Source organism: Salvia miltiorrhiza, chromosome 7 (assembly GCF_028751815.1).
Source record: "Salvia miltiorrhiza cultivar Shanhuang (shh) chromosome 7, IMPLAD_Smil_shh, whole genome shotgun sequence".
NCBI classification, from domain to species: domain Eukaryota; kingdom Viridiplantae; phylum Streptophyta; class Magnoliopsida; order Lamiales; family Lamiaceae; genus Salvia; species Salvia miltiorrhiza.
In genome coordinates, this window is record NC_080393.1 from 22161033 (window position 1) to 22185469 (window position 24437).

The 24437-nt window shown below is 39.2% G+C and overlaps 2 protein-coding genes and 1 long non-coding RNA gene across 4 annotated transcripts; 1 reads left to right on the forward strand and 2 right to left on the reverse strand.

The window, feature by feature from the left end:
* Positions 1-331: 331 nt before the first annotated feature.
* Positions 332-3111, forward strand: LOC130993964 (uncharacterized). Its single transcript, XM_057919003.1, has 2 exons — positions 332-2676; positions 2775-3111. Exons 1-2 carry the CDS (start codon positions 395-397, stop codon positions 3109-3111), a joined length of 2619 nt encoding a protein of 872 aa, XP_057774986.1. The 5' UTR covers positions 332-394.
* A 124-nt stretch (positions 3112-3235) lies between these two features.
* LOC130993460 (uncharacterized) lies at positions 3236-7813 on the reverse strand. 2 transcript variants are annotated; one of them, XM_057918359.1, is made up of 6 exons: positions 7693-7813; positions 5669-6505; positions 4247-5587; positions 4068-4175; positions 3789-3980; positions 3236-3706 (listed from the first exon to the last, which is right to left on the reverse strand). In XM_057918359.1, the coding sequence occupies exons 1-6, from the start codon at positions 7708-7710 to the stop codon at positions 3251-3253; spliced, it is 2952 nt and encodes a 983-aa protein (XP_057774342.1). In that variant the 5' UTR covers positions 7711-7813; the 3' UTR covers positions 3236-3250. The 2 variants fall into 2 exon arrangements, with proteins under 2 accessions (XP_057774342.1, XP_057774341.1); XM_057918358.1 differs by having other exon boundaries at positions 3789-3992.
* A 3103-nt stretch (positions 7814-10916) lies between these two features.
* Positions 10917-11288, reverse strand: LOC130993461 (uncharacterized). Its single transcript, XR_009091671.1, has 2 exons — positions 11238-11288; positions 10917-11129 (listed from the first exon to the last, which is right to left on the reverse strand). It is a non-coding gene; the product is annotated as an uncharacterized LOC130993461 (long non-coding RNA).
* Between the last annotated feature and the right edge of the window lie 13149 nt (positions 11289-24437).

The following is a 24437-nucleotide window of genomic DNA, read 5'->3' on the forward strand; positions in this document are numbered from 1 at the left end:
GATCCTATATGCTTATGTGAATTATTAGCATATTATAGCATACTATGATTTAAAGCCACGTTTGAAGGAAATACATGTGAATTAGAGCAAATTCTATCATGTTTTAAAGTATTAATTAGTAATTATTAGTTGCATTTTAGTTCTATACATATATATTGCTACATAACTCATGTTATTATGCTCGAAAATTATGTATCCGCCCGGACAAGTGTCCTTGATAATGTGTCCGGCCGTGTGTAATTATATATCATGTAATACACGGCCGGACACATTTCCTCGGCTACTTCCCCGGGCGGATAGATGGTTTTCGAGTGTATTAACATGTTATATGTTGTATTTTAACATTGTATTCCATTTACATCATATATTTATTTATTTATTATTTTTTCTGTAGATGAATGAATATGGGAGATACTTTGTGGTTAATTATGGAGGTGCCTTCAATGGTTATGAGTACATCGGCGGCTCTTCTAAGAATTTGCATATTTTCGGAGACACAATGGCCAGTACGGTGTACATGATAAATTACCTGATGATGGAGAATTCATTGAGCACTAATTACAGCTTGTATTATTTGACGAAGAGATTAAATGGCAGGGTATACAGTAAAAATATTATTGCCGATGACAATGATTTGCTTCAGTTGCTGGCGTCGCAGCCACATTTTCCTGAGATTTATGTTGTTGAAGACGATTACAGTGGAGGAGTGTATGTTCCTTCGTTCGATCTCCCTCAATCTTCCGGGTATGGAGGTGAATCCAGTGCAACATTCGAAAGTGGGGACGGATTGGAAGCAATCCAAAGATATGCTTATTTAGACCTATCAGCCGGAGATTCACCGGCGCAACAAAGTGTTGAACCGTCGGTCACTTGGGGTAATGATCAGTCAACGGGTTGGCCTTCATGGGATGAGCCAAATCCGTACCAGTACGATCGCCTAATAACTGATCGTTGTTGGGGTCCAGCTGATGATCAATATACGTACGAGCCTCAGTTCGTGGAGGATGCTGGTAATGTAGATGAAGATTATGTTCCATCGTCTGAAGCCGAGACTGATACAAGCGCCTCTGAAGACTTGTCGGAGCCAGAGAACGTGAGAAGGGCGGGGATTGAATATGCAGGTTGGCAGAATTTGCAGATCGACGAGGATGATGACGAACAGGTTCCTGGAGCAGATGAACTAACTAATTGGTTAGTTCCGGTTATCCCGTTGGACGCCGCAGCGGCAGTTGTGGATATTGAAGATTATCAGCTATTGCCTCGGGAGTTGTCAAAGAATATGTATTTCAATAGCAAAGATGATCTGATCGTTGCAATCGGTCTGTGGAACATGAAGCAGGGCAAGGAATTTTCTGTCAGCAAATCAGACAGCAGACGAGTCTATGTCAAATGCAAGCATTCAGATACGTGCCCCTTCAAGCTCCATGCATCGTCACAAGATGGAGTCATTTGGGGAGTGTATAAGTTCACCAATGAGCACTCATGCGACGGTGAGCTAGGGCGCGTAGCGCGAATAAAGGCCCCCGCAAAAGTCGTCGCAGCATATTTAGCACAGAAGATACACGACGATTGCGAGATCTTGAAGCCGAAGGCCATCCAGCTGGAGCTGCGACGTGAGTTTGGCGTACAGATCAAGTACGATGTTGCATTGCGAGCCCGTAATCGAGCCACTGAGATGGTTTATGGTCGACATGATCAGTCCTTCGAGATGCTGCCCAAGTACTTATACATGTTGAGACAATCCAATCCCGGTTCGAGGGTGGAGTGGGAAGTTGACGATGATGGCCGATTCAAACACTTATTTGTTGCTCTTGCAGCTTCGGCTACCCCTTTCATGTTCAGCTTACGGCCAGTGATTGTCGTCGATGGCACACACTTGAAGGGCAAGAATAGGGGTATTTTGTTTGTTGCAGTGACGAAGGACGGCAACGAGAGTTTGTTCCCACTCGCGTATGGTGTTGGCCCGAAAGAAAACGATGAATCGTGGAGTTATTTCATGTCACGCATTCGACGTGTTTATGGCCAAGCCGATCCACTTTTGATTGTCTCTGATCAGCATATCTCCATTGCCAATGCTATCAGAAATGAGTTACCAAATGCAACCCACGGCCTATGCTACTACCATTTGCAAAATAACCTGAAGCATTACGGTAAGGCAGTGGTCGAGGTGTATCGACAAGCTGCATTTGCGTACGAGAAGTCCGACTTCAATAGGGCTATGAACGCCCTGAAGGTTATGAAGAGAGCCGCGTACGATAAACTAATGGGGATTGGGCCGGAGAAGTGGGCTCGTTCGATGTGTCCTATGCCTGTGCGACGCTACAGTTTTATGACATCAAATGCTGCTGAAGCTTTTAATTCCAGATTGTTGTGGGCAAGAAGACTTCCTATATGCTCGATGTTAGAGGCAATCAGAATTGTTATTGAGAAATGGTTCAGCGAGCGACTAAGGGCTGCACAACAAATCGAGCAAGGCTTGACTGTTGAGGCTGGTAAAAGGGTAGCTATTGAAGTCCAAAAAAGTCGTCGATACACTGCACAAAGGTTGAGTGGCATGAAGTATAAGGTGCAAACTGCTGACAGAAGCTTCAAGGTGGATCTAGAGAAGAAAAAATGCGAATGTCGAGTATTTCAGCTAGACCAACTGCCCTGTTCTCATTCAATCGCTGCAATAAGGTACGATCATGAAATGATTACTGTCGGGTTCATTGAAATGTAAATATGTTCTAATGTTCGTTATATTGATTACTTGTCGAGTTTGTTTGTTTTTATAGTGAAGCCGGTGATACGATCGCGGAGTATGTAGACTCGTACTACACGAATGACTTTCTTATCGATACTTACTCTCGCGAAGTTAATAATCTCCCGCCGAGACGCCAGTGGTTAGTTCCCGAGCACATCGCTGAGCAGGTTGTATTACCTCTGATTGTAAAAGGTCAAGCGGGGCGCCCAAAAGAAGGTAGACATCGAGGTGGTGGTGAAGGCACCAGCACACAAGCCGATGAGTCTTCTAGTATCAGGCGTCGTAAACCAAAGAAGTGCAGCATCTGCCATGAAGAAGGACACAGCAAGAGAACGTGCGCTGGCAGGGCGACTGAGCCCAGGGAGTAGTGGGATGTATTTGTGTGCTGTAACAGTTAATGATATTGATTAAATTATCTTATTATTCGATAAGCTGGAATGATTTACAGGAAATAATGCTCGTTGAATAACCAAATAGAAGCACACATTAATGTAACAATATACAAAACTATGCAAAACCAAGTCTACTGATACGATGTGTCCTAGTTTCACACAACGAAAATATAGATCTAGCAACCTTGGCCCTGTATGCCGCCACGTTGTGGTTACCCCACTCAATGGATGGAGAGCCAGATATCAGTCGTTCTGCATACATGCAGACGAAAGGCCCGCAGCTGACAGAGTCCTGCTGGTGAAACTGAACCTCCGCTGGAGCAAACACCGCCGTCATAAGTGGGTACTTCTCCTTTGCCACTGTCGAATCAATGGATGTGTCGTCTAGCCACCTCGCCAACTGAAGGACAATTGGCAACAATCTCAGTAAAGGCAGTAGTTCACCAACTCGACCATCCTGCTGTCGAGGTGATAGCTTGTGGAATACTGGGTCATAGACCTCGCAAACCAATTCTCCTAACCGGATCCGACATAGGACAAAATGGTGGCCAATTATGACTGGCATGAGAACCTATGACAAACCACAATGAATTGATAAGAAACAACATATAAAGCACAAATGACTAATGACAAATAATTGTTTAACTGATTACCTGTGTGGCATCCATCCATCCTATATGACCAGGAGGAAGTTCTTGGCCCTTAACGGCTTTTCCACGTATTTGGCAGAGCCAGTCTATCCGGGGCTGCCAACCATCAGCTATTGCTCCATGCGTCAATATATGATACTCCTCTGGAGTAAACTCACTGGCTGCCCACTTCTCCAATAGAGCGTCCCACTCGCCCTTGAGGTATATCTACAGATCAATAGAAGTAATTAATAATTTATATTCGCACCAATGAAAACATACAAATAATGAAAGTTTACTTACAAACCAATCCGTGTCTAATATGATTGTGTTATTCATATCTACGTCATCCAGTAAATCTGCTGAAGCTCGAAGTCTATTTCTCAAGCTTAAGAAATACAAGTCAATATCCTGCAACAAAGTTAAAATCAATAAGTTAGTAGAAAGTAATTTAACAATGTTAAAATCAATAGATTATTTACCCCAGTTGTGAATTCCTGGCTGACATTATCCACCCGCGCGAAGTCGTCGTACTCCCGCAAACCACCACTTGCCTTGACATAAATCTCACGACCCCTACCCTCTCGACACCTAGCCATCCACTTCTCATAATGGTCACTGCAGACTTGTGTCACTGGACGTGGCATTTGGCTATTAACCCAAGGCGATCGCTGATAGTTAGACGGACGCCTCACCCTCTGACTGCGACGCGGGAGCTCTGCTGGCGGCTGCTCTGCTGGCGGCTGCTCTGCCTGTGGCTCAGGCTCTAGGTGCTGCAGCAGCAGTACCTGTGGCTGCTCTGCCTGTGGCTCAGGCTCCTCCGTCTGAGCCTGTCCTGCCGAACTGGACTGTCCCCACTCATGTGGTGCGATAGAAGTGAGCGGTTCAGCAAAGAATATCGGGGTCTCTGTTCTATACTGCGGCTTCAGGAATGGGGAAGACCAATGAGGGTAGACCTGGGTCGACCAGTCAAAAGTCTGCTCCGCAGGTGTGTAGTCGCCCTGAACAGACTGATTCATGGCCCGCCACTGCTCGTCGTAATCCTGGGTCTCTGGATGGCGTGGTTCCTCACCGCGGGGGTCGTCGTCGCAGGAACGTGAAACGCTTGGCCCTGAAGCGTCGGGCCCTGAAGCACTGGGTGGAGGAGACCGTGGCTGTGGAGGAGACCGTGGCTGTGGAGGATCAGGGGACCGTCGCTGGTCATCATCATCAGGGGAGTCGGGCACTCGGAAATGTTTGCTCTTCTTGCACCTATCCTTTTTACCCTTGCTCTTCAGTTTCTCCACGAATTTGCCGAAGGCCTTCTTAATCTCCTGACGGATCGTCTTCTTCACCCACTTACGATCCACCTCACCCTCGCTGGGACTGGAAACAGTCCGAGATCCGCTCGACGATGAAGAAGTATGCGGCGCTGGGCGCTTGCCCGGATCTACTGAATGACGAGCCGGCTCGTGGGGTCGAGCATCCCTCACAGGGCGCGAGCCCGGATCTACTGAATGACGAGCCGGCTCGTGGGGTCGAGCATCCCTCACAGGGCGCGAGCCCGGATCTACTGAATGACGAGCCGGCTCGTGCTGTCGAGCATCCCTCACAGGGCCCCGGACACTGTGACTGCGAGTCGTACGAGGCTGTCTAGGTACATCCTCCTCGTCCCCGCGCTCCTCCACAACACGGGCTCCGGTGCCCTGTGGAAATTGGACACCCCGAGCTAATGGGTTGTCGGGGGGCCTGAAGCTCACCGAGAGTTCGCCCGGTGTCAGCGCTGATATGAAGTAGTGACTCGACAGATCGTCAGCATCGGGGTCCAGGGGCATGACACCACCCTAGAAAGCAACAAAGATAATATATTAGAACATAAGTAAAACCAGTAACGGTGTGGAGGATAATCTTAAATAACTGATTACCTGTCCCTCGAATAGATCGCGCAGACCGTGAAGCTTCGGCTTACCCCTGAAAGTCCATCTCAAAAACCGAGGGTGCGCTGTCGGATCACCGCTAGATGCTGCGACCATGTGTCCGAAGCCCGGGACGCGCTCCAATGCCCAGACATATAAAGCCCACGAAGGACCGTAGAAGTGATACTTCTCGCCCTTTCCTGTCTCTCTCGTATAATGGCATAACATCTTATACGAATACGCGCCCCAGGGGAATCTATCAAATGCAGCCAGATCATCCACCAACACCCAAAGCCACGGCTGTACCCGCGCATCCAACCCAAGAACAAGGGTGTGAGCCACACACACGAGGACAGCACGAAGGTACAGGCTCCCATCCTCATCATCCACTAGACGATCCAAATCGCACACGCGTTTGATGAGCGACTGTATGGTCATGCTTCGCGCACCGCAGAATCGTCGGTATGCCTCCACGCGACTGCAGTCGTGCTGTAATGTCGCATCGAACCTCGATCCCCCGAAATTGAGCCCAGTCACTAATGCGTAGTCCGCAGGGGAAAATCTGACTCGTGCTCCGCACAGAAAGAAGCACATCTCATTTTCTTCTGACACAATCTGCCTCGATACAATCTGGTGTAATGCTTTATTGCTCTTCGCGCCGGGCCTCCAATCAGTGAAATGCCCAAAACATGATGCTCTAAATCTTCCCAATAAATCTGAATTGCACTGTTCGCCGACCACATTTAAAGTTTCAACCAGCTCCGGAAAATGTGAATCCCTATAGTAGGTGCTGATAGCAACCTCCGTCTGGTCTATAGTGCCGCGACGAAGATATGGGACATTCGCCTATTCATTTACAAAATGAATACCATATTAAATTCAGTAAAAAAATTAAAAAATAATACAAATAGGCATAATTAAATAACTACAATTTAATCAATACCAACCAATTTAATTAAACTGCAATTTAATACTAAATTCAGTAAAATTCAGTAATATTAAACTGCAATTAAATTCCGCAAAATATTAAAATTCAATAATTCAGTAAAATACTAAAATTCGAGAAAAATAGTCAAATTCAGTAAAATATTAAAATAGTAATTCAGTAAATTCAGTAATATTAAACTGCAATTAAATTCAGTAAAATTCAGCAATTTAATATTAAATTCAGTAAAATTAGTAATTCAGCAATTTAATATTAAATTCAGTAAAAATTCAGTAATATTAAACTGCAATTAAATTCAGTAAAATTCAGCAATTTAATATTAAATTCAGTAAAATTAGTAATTCAGCAATTTAATATTAAATTCAGTAAAAATTCAGTAAAATATTAAACTGCAATTAATACCAAGCAATTTAATTAAATTCAGTAAAATATTAAAAAACGGCAATTTAATTAATACCAAAAAATAACAGTTTCATTAATTAATAATTCAACAATTATAATTAAATTAAATTCAGTAAAATAGTAATAATTAACGTAAACATACAGATACATGGAAAAGAGTATTTTATACCTAAATAACAACTATCCGGCCGGCGAAGTGTCCGGTAAAATGAATCCGGCCGGGTACATTTCAGATTGAAACTGTCCCGGCCGGACTCATTATTCCGGGCATAGTGCCGGACGGGTAGTTGTTCTATCGGCATAAAATACTTTAATTTATCAAATTGCACAAAGCCCACATACACAATGCAATTATAATTACTTAAACAAATATTTCAGATTGAAACAAATTCAGTAATACCCAGCAAAACTCGCAATAATAATTACTTAACCAAATATAATTAAATTAAATTCAGTAAATTACTAACTGATTAATATAAACATACAACTAATTAAAATGGAATAATTTATGCTAAAACACGATCGGTCCGGCTGGTGAAGTGGCCGGATAAATCGATCCGGCCGTATGTTTCATTTAAATAATGTTCTCGGCCGGATCGATTTATCCGGCCACTTCACCGGCCGGACCGATCGTGTTTTAGCATACATTATTCTATTCAATTTCATGAAAATTAAAAATAAATACCTGTGAAGAAGATGCCATGGATGAGTCCGAGTGTGCTTCAATCTTTTGAACTCTCTGTGCTTCAATCTTTTGAACTCTCTCTCTCGGTGGGTAAAAGTGAAGAAGCCGATAGAGGTGTGTGGTGGAGTAAAAACCCTAGTATTTTAAAGTAAAGTAAGTAGGTAAAAGTGAAGAAGCCGATTGTATCGGCTTTATGTCTATCAAAAGGGAATCAAATTTTGAAGAAAGATATTTTTACCTTTATGTATCGGTAACATGCATGATTTTTTTGGGTAACAAGCATGCATTTATTTGGGACGGATATTGAGTATATTTTAAATTTAAAGATATCAATTGATTTACACGATATATATAGTGTTATATAGTACTATATATCAACATTCAAGAATAACACAATATATATATAAATATATATATATATACAAATAATTTCAAAGAATATATGTATTGAAATTAATATATTAAAGGGAAAAAAATAAAAATTTAAGATAGATACGCATGGATATATATTATTAGCGTCTTGATTTTTTTTTTTTTTTTATGAAATTGAATAAAATAGAATATTTTATGCCTAAATATCATCGATCCGGCCGGTAATTGTCAAGGAAAAATGTATCCGGCCGGGTCATTTGTAAATTGAAATGTACCCGGTCGGATACATTTCTCTGGCCATTTTACCGGCCGGATCGATGATATATCGACATAAAAGTTTGTATTCTATCTATTTGTATCTTTATATTAATTTTTACTATTTTGCTGAATTTAATTTAATATATTGTTTAAGTGTTAATTAGTGTCCGGTCGATATATTTACAATTTAAAGATATGAACACTATATATATATATACAGTGACTTACAAAATCATTGCATGCACAGATTGAAATCATTTCGGTCATTATTGTAAAGAAATGCATTGAAACTCAAAAATGTGTAAGATTGTGTAAGAGAACCGAAATCATTACATTTGATGTTGACCCACTTAAGGGTTAATTAGTAATTTAGGGCATGGGTAGCTTTGCATGATAAGGGAGGGCATTTTTCAAAATATGAATAAGGAATGGGGCACTTTTGCCTATTAACACAATTAATTAAGGGAAATGAAAGTAGAAAGGCGCTGGTTACTTTTTCTTCACACCTTCTTCTCCGGCCATAGTGATGTTGCCGGCGACATCGGAATGGCGGCAGCAAAGGAGCCGCCGCCTGAATCAGAACGGCAACAACGACGACCTCAATAAATCACACACCCAAATCGCAAACAAATATTAGATGCCCAAAATCAAACACCCAAATCGCAAATGAAAATCTTGAAAAAATGAACTAGATTTGCACCAGCAAATTGCAAATCGCAAACGAAATTCTGCTGTTGGTCGTTCTCCGGTCGCCCCTCTATGCGAGGGAGCCGCCATTGGAGCCCTAGGCGAGGGAGGGAGGAGGCCGCAGTCGTCGATTGGGGGAGAGAGAGGGTGGAATTTTGGAAGGTCTGGGGGTTGGGGGGTCGGCTTCGGGAGTTCGAATGGAAATGCCGCCGGTAGCGGTGGTGGACGAGGAGGAACAGAGCATGGTGAAGAGAGAGAGAGAGAGAGAGAGAGAGAGAGAGAGAGGTGGCGAGAGGGAGAGAGTAGAGGCCGGTGGCGAAGGTCAGACGGCGGGACGACGAGGGTCAAGGGGTGGGCGGCGGCAGCGGGGGTCAGGCGGCGGGGCGGCGAAGGTCAAGGGTTGGGCGGCAGGGTCAGGGGTGGAGGGGGGGCTGAGTGTGAGTTGTGTGTGTTTTGTGGTGTGTGTGAGTGTATTTGATTAGGGTTTAGATTTAGTTACACATTTTAATTAGATTAGTTAATTAGATTTAATTAAAGTAAATATTTCCATTTTAAGAAAGTGACCACTTTTAATGAGACAAACTAAAATGGAAAGGTGGCCACATTTATTGGGACGGAGGGAGTACATAATTTCACGTATGAGAGAAAAATGTTATGATTGTAGGAATTCATAATAGTTAATTTATATAACTATATTACTTCAAGAGGAGCACTTGTGTGCGTCACACTGTGCGCGGGTGGTGTTCGATATGATTTTAAACCTTATTTGGATTGATCCATTTAATTTTTTATATGCAGATTGTTAGTTTTATTCATCAACATTGTCACTTGACGAAGAACAATTATTACTTTTGCAACCATTACATTTAATCATAAAATTTATCACTTTTACTTGGAACACTATTACTTTTATTCATAGAAACTGTCATTTTTTTTTTGAGGGAATAGGAACGATCAATTTTATTATAAGAACCGTCACTTGTACAATTGTTACTTTTAAGCATAAGAAGTGTTATTTTTATTTGAAATACAAGGTTACTTTTATTCATAACAACTGTCTCTTTTATATAATGTATCACGATCAGGATTCAGGTTAGGGTCGAATTCGAGTTGGGTCGACCTGCATGGGTCATGAGTTATCGTTTGGGTCAGGATTCGGGCATGCCCGACTCGTACATACCAAGGCTAAGTGCATGACATTTTTTGTGTTACTTCAAATAAAAGTAAATGTTTTCCCGTTTCATTTGGATTGACTTGTATTTTTTGTTTTGTTTTTATTTATCTCAATTAATTTGGCATGTTTCCTTTTTAAATAATCACTTTACACTATGTTAAATATGAGCCACAATTATATTTAAAATTACTCTTTTTTTAAATGAAAAAAATGGACCGTGAATATTAATTAAACTCTTTTACCTGACTTATTATACATAAGACACTATGCCAAAAACGCACATACATAACGGATTTTATCCGTTATCTATGCGGAAAAACTTGCGTTAAGTATAGTGGTGTTATGTATGTGGCGCGCATACATAACGGAGAAAATCCGTTATCTATAATATTTTACATAACGGTATAATCCAAATACATAAGGGAGAAAATCCGTTATCTATAATTTTTTACATAACGGTATAATCCAAATACATAACGGAGAAAATCCGTTATCTATAGTATTTTACATAACGTTATAATCCTAATACATAACACAATTATTTACGTTATCTATCTTATTTTACATAACGGTTCTGACTGTTATAAAAGTCAATTTTTATACGTTATCTTTACACTTATACATAACAATTCTTTACCGTTATGTATGATTTCTTAGATTTCAACATATTTTTTATTTTTCACAATTTTCCTTATTTACTATTTCAATAAATAAAAATAATTCTAAAACAAAATAATCAAAATTCATATATTATTATCATAAAAAAGAATTCATACATCATTTGAATATAGTCAAAATTCAACAAATGTTCCATCTAATACTATTATGCCTTACAAAAATACTAAATATATTAAATATGCAACTAGCTAGCCATCTGGTACAATTTTTCTTGTGAATTCACAAGCTTCTTCAGCTCAACGTACGACTCATTTAATCCACCACAAACCTGCCACAAAAGCATACAAAGAGCCAACCAAGAATATCAGCAAGATAGCTATAATAACATCATGTCCAAGGGTTGCCATCTTCCCCATGAGTACAGCCGAAAATGTACCTGATATACCAAGTGCAAGAATGTTGCACGTACAGAACACAATCGCTAGGACAACGCTACATAGATAACGGATTTTTGTTAAAACCGTTATCTTTTCCTAAGTGCGCGCATACATAACGGTTTTTCAAAATATCCGTTATGTATGTAGTGTTATGTATGCGCATTTTTGGCGTAGTGAGAATCTCGTCATTTGAATGTCCTCAAAGGAACATTTAAGATTAGTCCTCTAATCGTTGGTGAATAATTGATGAATTCATTAATCCATATTCATGTTACGTCCTATATTTGGGGTGTGTTTGGTAGTCATATTGTGATAAATCAAGATAGATATAATTCAAGATATGTATTGCAGATAAGGTGATTAGTAATAGTATAATTTAGTGTTTGGTAGACTAAGATTAAAATATAGTTACTATGAATTAGTTGTTTGGTAAATTAGATTAAAATAATTACTATTATAACCTTATATTAAATTAAATGATTAATTTAAATTAAAAAATAAAAATAAAAATTCAATGAAATAATTTGGTCGGCAGCCCTTGCCCCAATTCCTATCTCTATTTCCCACGACGTTCCCCGCGCCCAACACAACCGCCGTTTCCGCTGCAACAACATCTCCTCCCCCGAATACCCAAAGCAACACATATATATTTTTTTACTGCAAAAATAAAAAAGAAATAGAGTAATTGTAATAAGTTCAAACCTGAGTAGCTTTTGTTGATTGTGTTCAAGAATGTAACAGTCTTTCTTATTTCATTATTTGCAAGAGCGTGTGTTGATGATATATCCTAATCCTAGTTTTGATGATACCAAAATCAATAGGTTTCAATTGTAATAGACTAGAATTATTCGAACTCAAGTGTTAGAGTTCTTTTTCTTGTTTAGTTGTTGTTCTGAAGACTGAAGACTGAAGCCGGAGGACTGAAGACTGAAGATTGAAGTTGCCGACTGATGTAACGATAAAGGCAAAGTCAAATACTTATATTTGACTAACCAGTCCAAAAATCAGTTACGACTGATTATTTAATGCGAGCCACGTGGATTCAGCGAACTGATACTAAAGTCAAGTATCAGTTAAACATTCTTCATCGGACTGAACCTCTAAAGCTTAAAGGAAGCCACGCACTCCAGAAGTACAGCCGCATTAAATGCAGAGATCTCATGATCGTCCTTTCTCTGCAGAGGTCATTCCTTTTGGTGATTACCTTTTCAGAGATGTCATATCTCCTGCTCCTCAAAGTAGCTGTTCTCACCAAACAAAGGAAGCCTCAGCCCAAGTTCAAATTACTCTCTAACGGAAGAATTCTTGAAGACTATTTCAGCCAACGGATCTATTCAAGACGTCTCCTATAAATAGAGCTCGATGATCACTTCAATCTTCACCGATTCAACTACATAAGCTGAAATGCTGCCGAATTCGTTACTCGGCATTTAAAGCCCTTCCAAAGTTTGAATCGAATAAGAGAATCACAAAGCCAAAAATCAGTCACTACTGATTACATATATTCTCTTAGAACTTAGGCAAATATTGTATATCCAAAGCCTAGGTATAACTAATTATAGAGAACTTGTTCTTTGTAATCTAGTTGGCAAGTTTTTTAACCTCTTTTCAATCGACCGAATCGAGAGTTTGGGTTGTTAGGAGTTCAGACTAGTGTTCTGTCTCCGAAGAGATCTTAGTGCCCTGTGTGCGCTAAGAATGAGAAATCCAACCAGGTGTGCTGGTACTGAAGATAGGATCTTCAGTTGTCTAGATTTGCTGTGCACCCGTAAGCACATGTCCAGTGAAGTTGTCGATTTGATCAGAAGACCGTGGATGTAGGAAGTGCTTTCCGAACCACGTAAAAATCTTTGTGTTATTTATAGCTTTCAGTATTTACCTTCTTACTTGTGTTCTTACTTTCTTAAACTGAAAATTGATTAACTGCAAAGAGAAACTTAACTGCTGACAACGTGATTCATATCACAAGCTATTTCAAAACAAAAGTTTTTCGCTGCGTGTGTTATTAGTCTAACTGATCTATCTTGAGATAGTTAGTAAGATTCTGTAGTGACCCGCACTTTTATATATATTAAATCCAGTATTTTGTGTTTATTATTTTTCATCAGTGAATGGAACCGATTATTATCCGGATATGAATTCAGCTTATGATCCTGAATTTATATTATTGAAGCAGTCAGTGATGTTTTTCAAAAGTTATAACTGACTTAGCGAAGTCATGTTATTTATTAAGTGCAATAGAAATATTAATTATATTATTAGTTGTTATTATTATTATTTTATTTGAGTTGTGGATTTATTTCGGCTTGTGAAGCAAATTAAATCTGCGGATTTAATTTAGATGCTAGTCAAAGAATTAAATCTACGGATTTAATTTAGATTTATCCTAAGAGATCTAGAAATCAGATATCAAGCAAATACACAAATACGCATTTCATATTACAGATTTAGAATTTTGAAGCCAAAGGGATTTTATTTATTTGCACCACAACCAACCTAGCTATTACAATACTAACATCTACCTAAGCATGAGGATGTTGACTACAAAGAAAGGAAAAGTGTATGTGTGTGCAAAAATCTGCAGCACCCTTCCCTATTCCTTAGCATGCTCCAGCCGCCCAAATCCTCCAACCACCTCAGCCGCAACCTATGACTACACCTCGCAGATACATTTTGACTCCCTTGTAGTATCAGCCAACAACTCCATCTTTTAAATCATCAGCCAAGCAATTTCCATCCACTTCTTCACACGCCAACAACAAGAGAATGAGAGAGAGAATTTTAAATTTCTTAGTTGTAAGAGCTCAAGTGAGCTCCCTTCGCCGGGCCGTTTATTCGCCGATCGGCCACTAGGCTCTGAACCGAGAACGTGTACTCGTTCCTCCATCTTCAGGCTACCAAATCCAACAATCGAAAGGCCGAAGACTTCTTTGTATTTTCTTGACCAAAGGCCGCAATATCCTTCGGCGGCCAACGTCGAATTCCCGACTTAGCCACCGGCCAACTTACGGCCTTCGTTTCTCACTATCCTTACGACGAAAAAGGATCGAGAAACCACCGTTGTGTAGCCTGATCTACCTCGCACGAGGAAGACTAAGTCGTAGACCTTCGCGGCTAAACACCATCGCGGAACGACGACCAGAAAAACCCCCGGCGAACAACTTCCATTAGTGCTCACTTGGACAGGGGTAAGTTGACGCTATTGTTTTGATGCATTCCCGTTTCTATTATATTATGGGAAATTTCTGGGGTATAGATGGGAGTGTGGTGAATATTCGTACAAAGTTTCATGTCATTTGAACTTCGTTTACTACCCTTTTAAAATTCGAGAAGTCTACTGCCCGTATCTGCTGAAACTGTCGTAAGGAAGATGATTCGGTTAATTATTTCAGTAACCATATGTTGATATTTAGCTCTAAACTTTTTATTGTATGAATATATATATGTTAGCTATCTGCATATAAAATTTGAGGTCATTCCGGTAACGTTTGCTATTTTTCAAAAATCTAGACTTTCAGTTGGCAGAAACTGCCGAATCTGGTAGGCGATGGGAAAATCGCTATATCTCTTAAACTACTTGGATTTTTTTCAACATACGTTTTTTTCAATTAAACTAGACTCAAAGATGTTTCTATTGATATAAAATTCGACTCCATACGAGTTCGGAGTAAAAGCAGTTTATTAGTTGAAGTTGAGTCTATACAGCTTTGTTGAGATTGAAATGATTCAAAATAATTCATATTAAGGATTTTAAAGTTTTATTGTTGATAAAATATCACTTTTAGTTTATAAATGAGCTATTGATATATATATATATATATATATATATATATATATATATATATATATATATATATATATATATTTTGAGAAAGATTTCATGAGAATTTGTTGGTAGAATTATATTAGATGGAATAGTTGATAAATGAAATATTAAAGATTTATTAATTATTAAATGGTTAAAATATTAAAATTAGTAGATCTTCTCAAAAATTTCTTTTTATAGTTAATTTCTTATTTTAAAGTATTTTTACAAATGTTCCTAAAATCTCACAATGAAATTTTCATTAGGAATTAATGTTTAGAATTTATTAATGACTTATTAGTTATTTTAATAGTAGCAATATATATATATATTGATTGGCATTATTAAATGGGGAAAAGAAAAACGTTTTATGTATATAGAATTATTCTTTATTTATAATAGATAAATAAATGAATAATATAAAATGGGATTTCCTACATCCTCAAAGGTACATGAAGTATTTCGATAAAGGAAGAACGATTGTAAATGAGTTAGATACAGTCGTTTAAGGAAATATGGGTAGTTAGAGAAAGGAGTGAATAGTGATTCACTGCATTTGTTGTTGTATTTTCTATTATTCACTCGAACACATGTTTTCGTGTTATCAAAGGTTCAAATAAACAAAAGCGCCTGAGTAACCTATCGCGCTAAGGAAAGAGAATCATTGTCTTAAGTAGCAAAATACTGCAATCAGGTGGGCATTACTTTTACTATACGTATAGAGATCCCCTGCGTGTCGTAGGCCTCTTATACGAATGAATGCATGAGATGATTTAACTGTTAATTTCAGTTTTATATATCTATCAAACGAATTTAATGTTACATTTGAACAAGATATTTCATTACAAAATCATTGAACTGAAAATTATTTCAATTGTTGTCTTGCCATAAATGTTTCAATTTTAGTATGATATCTATCTGATGTGGCTTTGCCAGTTATGTAATCAAATTCGGGTCTTGAGCAGTTGATAGCTATCCTGCCTTGGCTAGTGTACACCAGTGACCGTGAGTCATCTAGCGGGTTGGCCGGTCAAGTGACCGTGAGAGGTGGCCACCTCTCCGGCACAAAGTTCCAGATATGATAGATTACAAGAGAACTTAGTCTGCAGACGAACTTTAAGAATCACAAATGAACTTAGTAAGCTTGGGCCTTTTTAGCGAAAAACTCCCTTGCTGTACTGTTTATGATGGCATGACAATTTACAGTTTTGAAGCATGTATTTTTATACTTAGGCATACGTGCCCACTGAGTACTTTTGTACTCAGCCCTGCATATATTTCTAAATGTGCAGGTTGAGTAGCTGCCGATGGTGATGAAGTGACGAGCGGGACTCTTTTGTCTTATTATGTATTAATGAACTCTAGGGATACATGTCTTCATACATGTAATCAGAACCTTATTCCGCTGCGTACTCAGAAGTTTTATGTTATTTTGGCTAAGTCGGAGTTATCCGAACTTACTAGTTATTTGAGTCTATACGACTAAACCTCCGTTATATTATAAATATCCCTTTTGTTAACAATGATGAAATGCGATCCTTCCTTGTTTGATTATCCCCCTTTTTACCCCGCTTCTAATCTCCCTCCATTAGTCACGGTTTTCCCGGCTTAATTATCCTTAATTAGGGCCGGTCGTGACAGAGTGGTATCAGAGCAGGTTTATTTGCTCCGAACCCTTGAGTTAACCAATTTTTCTAGTATGATCACTGGTATATATGAGTTAGTCAACCAAAGCTCATCACTTCATCACATCGTCATGCTCAGCAAGAAAGAAGGTGGTAATGATTTTAAAACATTGAGAAGTTCACGTTCTATATGAATGTACTGATGCTTACATTCAAGTTTTATGCTTTATTGATTGATTAGATATCTCAATGAACTTAGATGCGTTAAGAATGCATGATCACTGTTACGAGAAGAACAATAGAAGCTAGAAACTCAGTTATATTTCACTATAGCCATGGTGAAGAGCTAAGAAAGAGGAAGAGAATCCAATGAAAGCAGTGCAAGCGGAGTGCCACGCACGAATCACTGACGCAGACATAGTTCTTCATTCAGGTTGTTCACGCGAGACGGAGCACCTAATCGACTATTGCCTTATTCGATGATAGTTTAAGTATGATATTGCTTATAGCGATGAGTGCGACTTATGTAATCAGTTAGCTAATCCCTAATAAGCTGAGACTCGCTTCTAGCCTCGATTATCACTAGCTATGGCTTGAGGATAACCTTCATGATTCATGTATGAACTTCAAAGTTAGACTTACGAGGGGTCAAAATGCTTTGTATATAATGTTATAATATTACTATTAAAGCTATCAGCTTATAGTTTCAGATATTCGGAACCATTCTACTTACAGTACCTATCGCAATAGATGAGGATATGACTGAGAATCCCTATTGATTACGATCACCTACTACGAATTGGAAAGACGAGATGTGATATGGGTACTAGCAATTACCAACCATTATGATTGATCATAAAAGTTTACGCAAGTGTGTAAGACGAGAGAAGTTCTCGAAGATGGTTCAGAGTTTAATAATAGCTAGAAGCGCCGACAGTGGATCACTGCTGAAATAAATGAATTAAGATTCTAATGAGACCCTAAGGATATACTCAAGATAAGTATACATACCTTAACCTATCGAGGACATCGCCTCAGTTAGAACGTCTTGGATTAGGCATTTAGTCTGGTAGCCGGAATGAGAGCATTGACTAAGGTCATTCCATGACTTAGCATTACATATGGTGACACATACCCTATAAAGGTGCTCAGATGAGTAAAAGCTATTTCCTTATTGAATGCGTGATGATTCAGAAGGTCTTTTGCAATAACACGGAAGAGTGCTTCAAATTATATGGTTGCATTTCAAACGCTATGTGAAGGAACACTAAGTACTAGAAGTACTACATAAAGATCATGTAGAGGAAGATTGTTGAGTAAGGTCGAGCCTACCTTATTTTTGCCTATAGAAGATGTTTAAGGATTGCATTAAACTAGGAGGCAGACTCCAAGTTTGAGAAGCTCTAGAATATTCTCAAGGACATGTTCAAGATGTTAAGAAGAAAGTGGTGATTTTAGACCAAATATACCTTTTGCAGCAAAATGAACAAGAGTTGCCAAGTTCGGAAAAGTATTTCCGAGTGACTGAGAAGTAGTTGTGTCGGACCTGGCCAGTCCACATGGCCAAAATCTCAGTAGTCGTCATATATGGGTCTTTAAACCTATATATTTTAAACCTTCATCTGAAAAGCCAAACGGGTTCAGACTATTAGGTCCTTTCGTTTCGACCTTTCAGTCAATTCATTTCTACCCTATGGTTATTCATTTTCAATTGTTTGGCAAATTATTGAAACACTTTGCCTAATTGCCATTTGTGATTTGAATCATTGCGATCTACTAGCTGTTGGTAGATTTTCTGTAACCCAAGGACAAACAGATACTCATCAGATTAAATCAGTCAAACACGTATGCTTCAACCCAAGGGTCAAGCACGTAATGCATACAGACAATCTCTTGTGCATTTAGTAGGACCTTATTTGTGTATTTCGAAAACGATGATCATTTCGATGCTTTTGTATTCCCCTATGTTGGCTTAGTTATTTTGACTAGTATTAGTACGGAAACGCTGGTTAATAGGGCATTTTGGAACTGAGCTCTTTCATGATGAATTTGCAAGATAGCCAGTTCATCATGTATAATGCTTGAATAGATCACCATATCTATATTCAAATGTTGATGAAATAGTCCTCATTGATACTAATTTCCCATGTCTATGTATCGACCCTATCAGTCTTTTGCGGCAAGTCACTTCTGCTATGTTATTTATATACTTTCATGAGATAGAGTATGAGCGAGATTTGAGAATCAAGAAAATGATTTACAGAATCGACGATATGCATATGTGTATTACATTGGTGACCATATGTCGACTCATCGGAATGCCAACAAAGCAAAGGCGTCCGAGAGAAGGGGAAATAATTCCCTGAGATGATGTAAGAGGCCCAATACCAGGGCTAGAACAAAACATGGCCTCACCACCCATACAACTAGAACATAGAATAGAAGAACTATTCCTATGACAAAGTCCACTTGTCTTCAGTGGGACAAGAGATCCGGCCAAGCTGAGACATATGTACGAAAGATGGAGCGCATTTTCAGCTTTTTCGCTGCAATGACCAAGAGCGCTTAACTTGCGTACCCTTTTTAGCTGACTGGGTCAGCTAATTCCTGGTGGAAAGCAAGAATGAAAACAATGGCAGCCGAGCAGTTAGAAAATCTGACTTGAGGATAATTCAAGGTGGGCATATATGACAAGTATATACCCAAAAGCTATCGCAAGAAGAAGGATGACACATTGCGAATGTGCTTAGACTATAGAGAACTGGACCAAGGGTAGACGACCTCTTTAACCAGCTCAAGGGGGGACGAGTATGTTCTCAAAGATAGGTTTGTGGTCTGCATATCATCTGTTGAAGATCCAGCCAGAAAACGTACCTAAGACGGCCTTTCGAATTAGATATGGCCACTACTAGTTGTAGTTGAGCCATTCGGATTAACCAGCACATCAGTCGTGTTCATGGACCTCGTGAATCTAGTGTTCCACCCGTACTTGGACAAATTTGTCTTAGCATTCATAGACGATGTCTTGGTATACTTGAAAGACAAGAGAGACCATGAGGAACATCTGAGAATTATCATAGAAACATTGAGGACGGAGCGCCTTTATGCCAAATTCAGCAAGTGCGAGTTTTGGCACAGCGAAGTCACGTTTTTAGGACGTATTGTGTCATCAGAAGGGATTAAAGTGGACCCTGAGAAAGTGCAAGCGGTGCGCGAATGGAGATCGCCTACTAACCCTAATGAGATAAGAAGTTTCTTAGGATTGGCAGGTTACTATCGGAGGTTCATAGAAGGATTTTCCAAAATCGCAAGGCCAATGGCGCAACTACTCCAGAAGAGAATAAAATTCTCTTGGACAGAGGAGTGCGAGAAGAGCTTCCAAGAACTCAAGGAAAAGTTGACCACTGCACCAGTGTTAGCCGTTCCAACAGCTGACAAGGAATTCGTGATCTACACAGACGCGTCCAAAAATGGACTTGGTTGCGTATTAATGCAAGAAGGAAGAGTGATAGCATACGCATCGCGACAGCTTAGACTACATGAACTAAACTACCCGACTCATGATCTAAAGTTGGCTCCGGTGGTGCACGCACTAAAGATTTGGAGACATCACCTATCTGGAGTTAGGTGCGAGATATTCACGGACCACAAAAGCTTGAAATATTTTTTTTAGCAAAAGGACCTTAACGTGAGACAAAGGAGATGGCTCGAACTAGTGAAAGATTATGACTGTGGTATTAACTACCACCCAGGCAAGGCCAACGTAGTGGCTGATGCATTGAGTCGTAAGACTCAATCTAAATTGGGATCTCTCATCACTCGAGAGATGGAGCTCACAAGAGAATTTGGTAGAATGAGCATAGAAGTGGTCAAACCACCAGGAACGATAGCAAGCGTTGTTGCAATGATACATAGCTTGATAAAGATGATCGTAGAAACACAAAGAAATGATGAGAAAATGGAAAAGCTACGAGAAACGGTAAGGAAATGAGGCATCAAGAATTATCAAGAAGCATCAGATAATGCTATCTTCTTCGAGGGAAGGATATGCATCCCTACGATGATGAACTTAAGAATAAAATCATGAGCGAAGCTCACGATACCCCCTTATACTGCCCACTCCAGGAGTACAAAGATGTATCAAGATCTAAAGAAGCATTTTTTGTGGGAAGGCATGAAGAGAGACATAGCGTCATTTGTAGGGAGATGCCTAGCATCCAACAAGTGAAGGCCCTACACCAAAGGCCATATGGAAAGCTACAACCATTGGAAATCCCGGAATGGAAGTGGGAGCACATTGCAATGGATTTTGTGACCAGTTTGCCCAAGACAAGGAAATGAAACACTGCCATTTGGGTAATAGTGGATCGACTCACAAAGTGTGCTCATTTTATACCAATACCGATCACACACGGGTCAGACAAGCTAGCTCAGTTGTATGTTCGAGAGATTATGCGCTAACACGGCGTGCCCGTGTCGATCACTTCAGACCGAGACTTAAAATTTACTTCTAGATTTTGGATGAGCTTACAGAAGGAGTTAGGCACGAGGCTAAATTTCAGCACCGCCTTCCATCCACAGACAGATGGGCAATCTGAAAGGACGATTCAGACCCTCGAAGACATGTTAAGAACAGTGGTGTTAGACAAAGGCGGAAATTGGGAATCGGTGCTGCCATTGATCGAGTTTGCCTACAATAATAGTTATCAGGCGACCATTGATATAGCGCCTTACGAGGCGTTGTATGGAAGAAAATGCAGATCCCCACTTTATTGGGATGAAGTGGGTGAGAGAAAAGTTTTAGGACCAGACATGGTCAATGAGATGGTTGAGATAGTCCGCCAGATCAGAGGGCGAATAAAGGAGGCACAAGATAGACAGAAATCTTACGCTGATGCACGTCGAACTGAGTTACGTTTTGAAATAGGAGACAAGGTCTTCCTAAAGGTATCTCCTACCAAGGGGATAACTAGGATTGGCGTCAAGGGAAAACTTAGGCCCCGATTCGTAGGACCTTATGAATATATATATGTTAGCTATCTGCATATAAAATTTGAGGTCATTCCGGTAACGTTTGCTATTTTTCAAAAATCTAGACTTTCAGTTGGCAGAAACTGCCGAATCTGGTAGGCGATGGGAAAATCGCTATATCTCTTAAACTACTTGGATTTTTTTCAACATACGTTTTTTTCAATTAAACTAGACTCAAAGATGTTTCTATTGATATAAAATTCGACTCCATACGAGTTCGGAGTAAAAGCAGTTTATTAGTTGAAGTTGAGTCTATACAGTTTTGTTGAGATTGAAATGATTCAAAATAATTCATATTAAGGATTTTAAAGTTTTATTGTTGATAAAATATCACTTTTAGTTTATAAATGAGCTATTGAGATATATATATATATATATATATATATATATATTTTTTGAGAAAGATTTCATGAGAATTTGTTGGTAGAATTATATTAGATGGAATAGTTGATAAATGAAATATTAAAGATTTATTAATTATTAAATGGTTAAAATATTAAAATTATTAGATCTTCTCAAAAATTTCTTTTTATAGTTAATTTCTTATTTTAAAGTATTTTTACAAATGTTCCTAAAATCTCACAATGAAATTTTCATTAGGAATTAATGTTTAGAATTTATTAATGACTTATTAGTTATTTTAATAGTAGCAATATATATATATATATTGATTGGCATTATTAAATGGGGAAAAGAAAAACGTTTTATGTATATAGAATTATTCTTTATTTATAATAGATAAATAAATGAATAATATAAAATGGGATTTCCTACATCCTCAAAGGTACATGAAGTATTTCGATAAAGGAAGAACGATTGTAAATGAGTTAGATACAGTCGTTTAAGGAAATATGGGTAGTTAGAGAAAGGAGTGAATAGTGATTCACTGCATTTGTTGTTATATTTTCTATTATTCACTCGAACACATGTTTTCGTGTTATCAAAGGTTCAAATAAACAAAAGCGCCTGAGTAACCTATCGCGCTAAGGAAAGAGAATCATTGTCTTAAGTAGCAAAACACTGCAATCAGGTGGGCATTACTTTTACTATACGTATAGAGATCCCCTGCGTGTCGTAGGCCTCTTATACGAATGAATGCATGAGATGATTTAACTGTTAATTTCAGTTTTATATATCTATCAAACGAATTTAATGTTACATTTGAACAAGATATTTCATTACAAAATCATTGAACTGAAAATTATTTCAATTGTTGTCTTGCCATAAATGTTTCAATTTTAGTATGATATCTATCTGATGTGGCTTTGCCAGTTATGTAATCGAATTCGGGTCTTGAGCAGTTGATAGCTATCCTGCCTTGGCTAGTGTACACCAGTGACCGTGAGTCATCTAGCGGGTTGGCCGGTCAAGTGACCGTGAGAGGTGGCCACCTCTCCGGCACAAAGTTCCAGATATGATAGATTACAAGAGAACTTAGTCTGCAGACGAACTTTAAGAATCACAAATGAACTTAGTAAGCTTGGGCCTTTTTAGCGAAAAACTCCCTTGCTGTACTGTTTATGATGGCATGACAATTTACAGTTTTGAAGCATGTATTTTTATACTTAGGCATACGTGCCCACTGAGTACTTTTGTACTCAGCCCTGCATATATTTCTAAATGTGCAGGTTGAGTAGCTGCCGATGGTGATGAAGTGACGAGCGGGACTCTTTTGTCTTATTATGTATTAATGAACTCTAGGGATACATGTCTTCATACATGTAATCAGAACCTTATTCCGCTGCGTACTCAGAAGTTTTATGTTATTTTGGCTAAGTCGGAGTTATCCGAACTTACTAGTTATTTGAGTCTATACGACTAAACCTCCGTTATATTATAAATATCCCTTTTGTTAACAATGATGAAATGTGATCCTTCCTTGTTTGATTATCCCCCTTTTTACCCCGCTTCTAATCTCCCTCCATTAGTCACGGTTTTCCCGGCTTAATTATCCTTAATTAGGGCCGGTCGTGACAGAGTGGTATCAGATCTCTGTTTAACAAACTCGACTGAAGCTTTACGTGTATCAGTTAAAGTCTTTGACTTAACTGATAACTCTTTACTGAAGAGTATTCAATATCAGTCGTCAACCTTGTTTTTGATAAAACTCTTTTAACTAAAAGGTTGAGTCCGTTTGTGTTTCAAGTTTCATTTTCAAAAATAGCCGATATGTGTATTTCCCCCCCTTCCATACACCTATTCGAGACCCTCCGAACCTAACAAATGGGCCATTTTGCGAGGATGATTAAGAGAAGAGCAGATATAGGGATTTCAAATGAATTCATGCTTTATTTCTCTTTTTCTTTCTGTTTGTCTACCCAGCTTCTTCTGCGCAGCATCTCCCCCAATAAATCTGCCTTGCATCGCACCCCATCCCCCCCCCCAAAAAAAATCTGTGCAGCGCCACCCCCTCGCCCACAACCCCACCTTAATTTGCTATTGCTCTCTCAATAACCATGCTGCCACCAATTATATTGAGGCCGCAACTCCGCCCTCGGACGAACCACCACCAAGCCGAAGAACACCAAATCGACAGTCATGATGTCGGCGTCCCTAATTTCTCCTCCATTCTTCGCCAAAATCACAAAATTAAAACTTGGATTAGAGGGTCGAGCAGAGGGTAAGTTGGGAAGACACTCTCACTATCTGGAACACTGTTCATTCCTACACTAGCTATCGGGAAGGTTTGGACCGGTTATTAACCCAAAGAGAAATAATATTTTTTGCATGGGCTTATA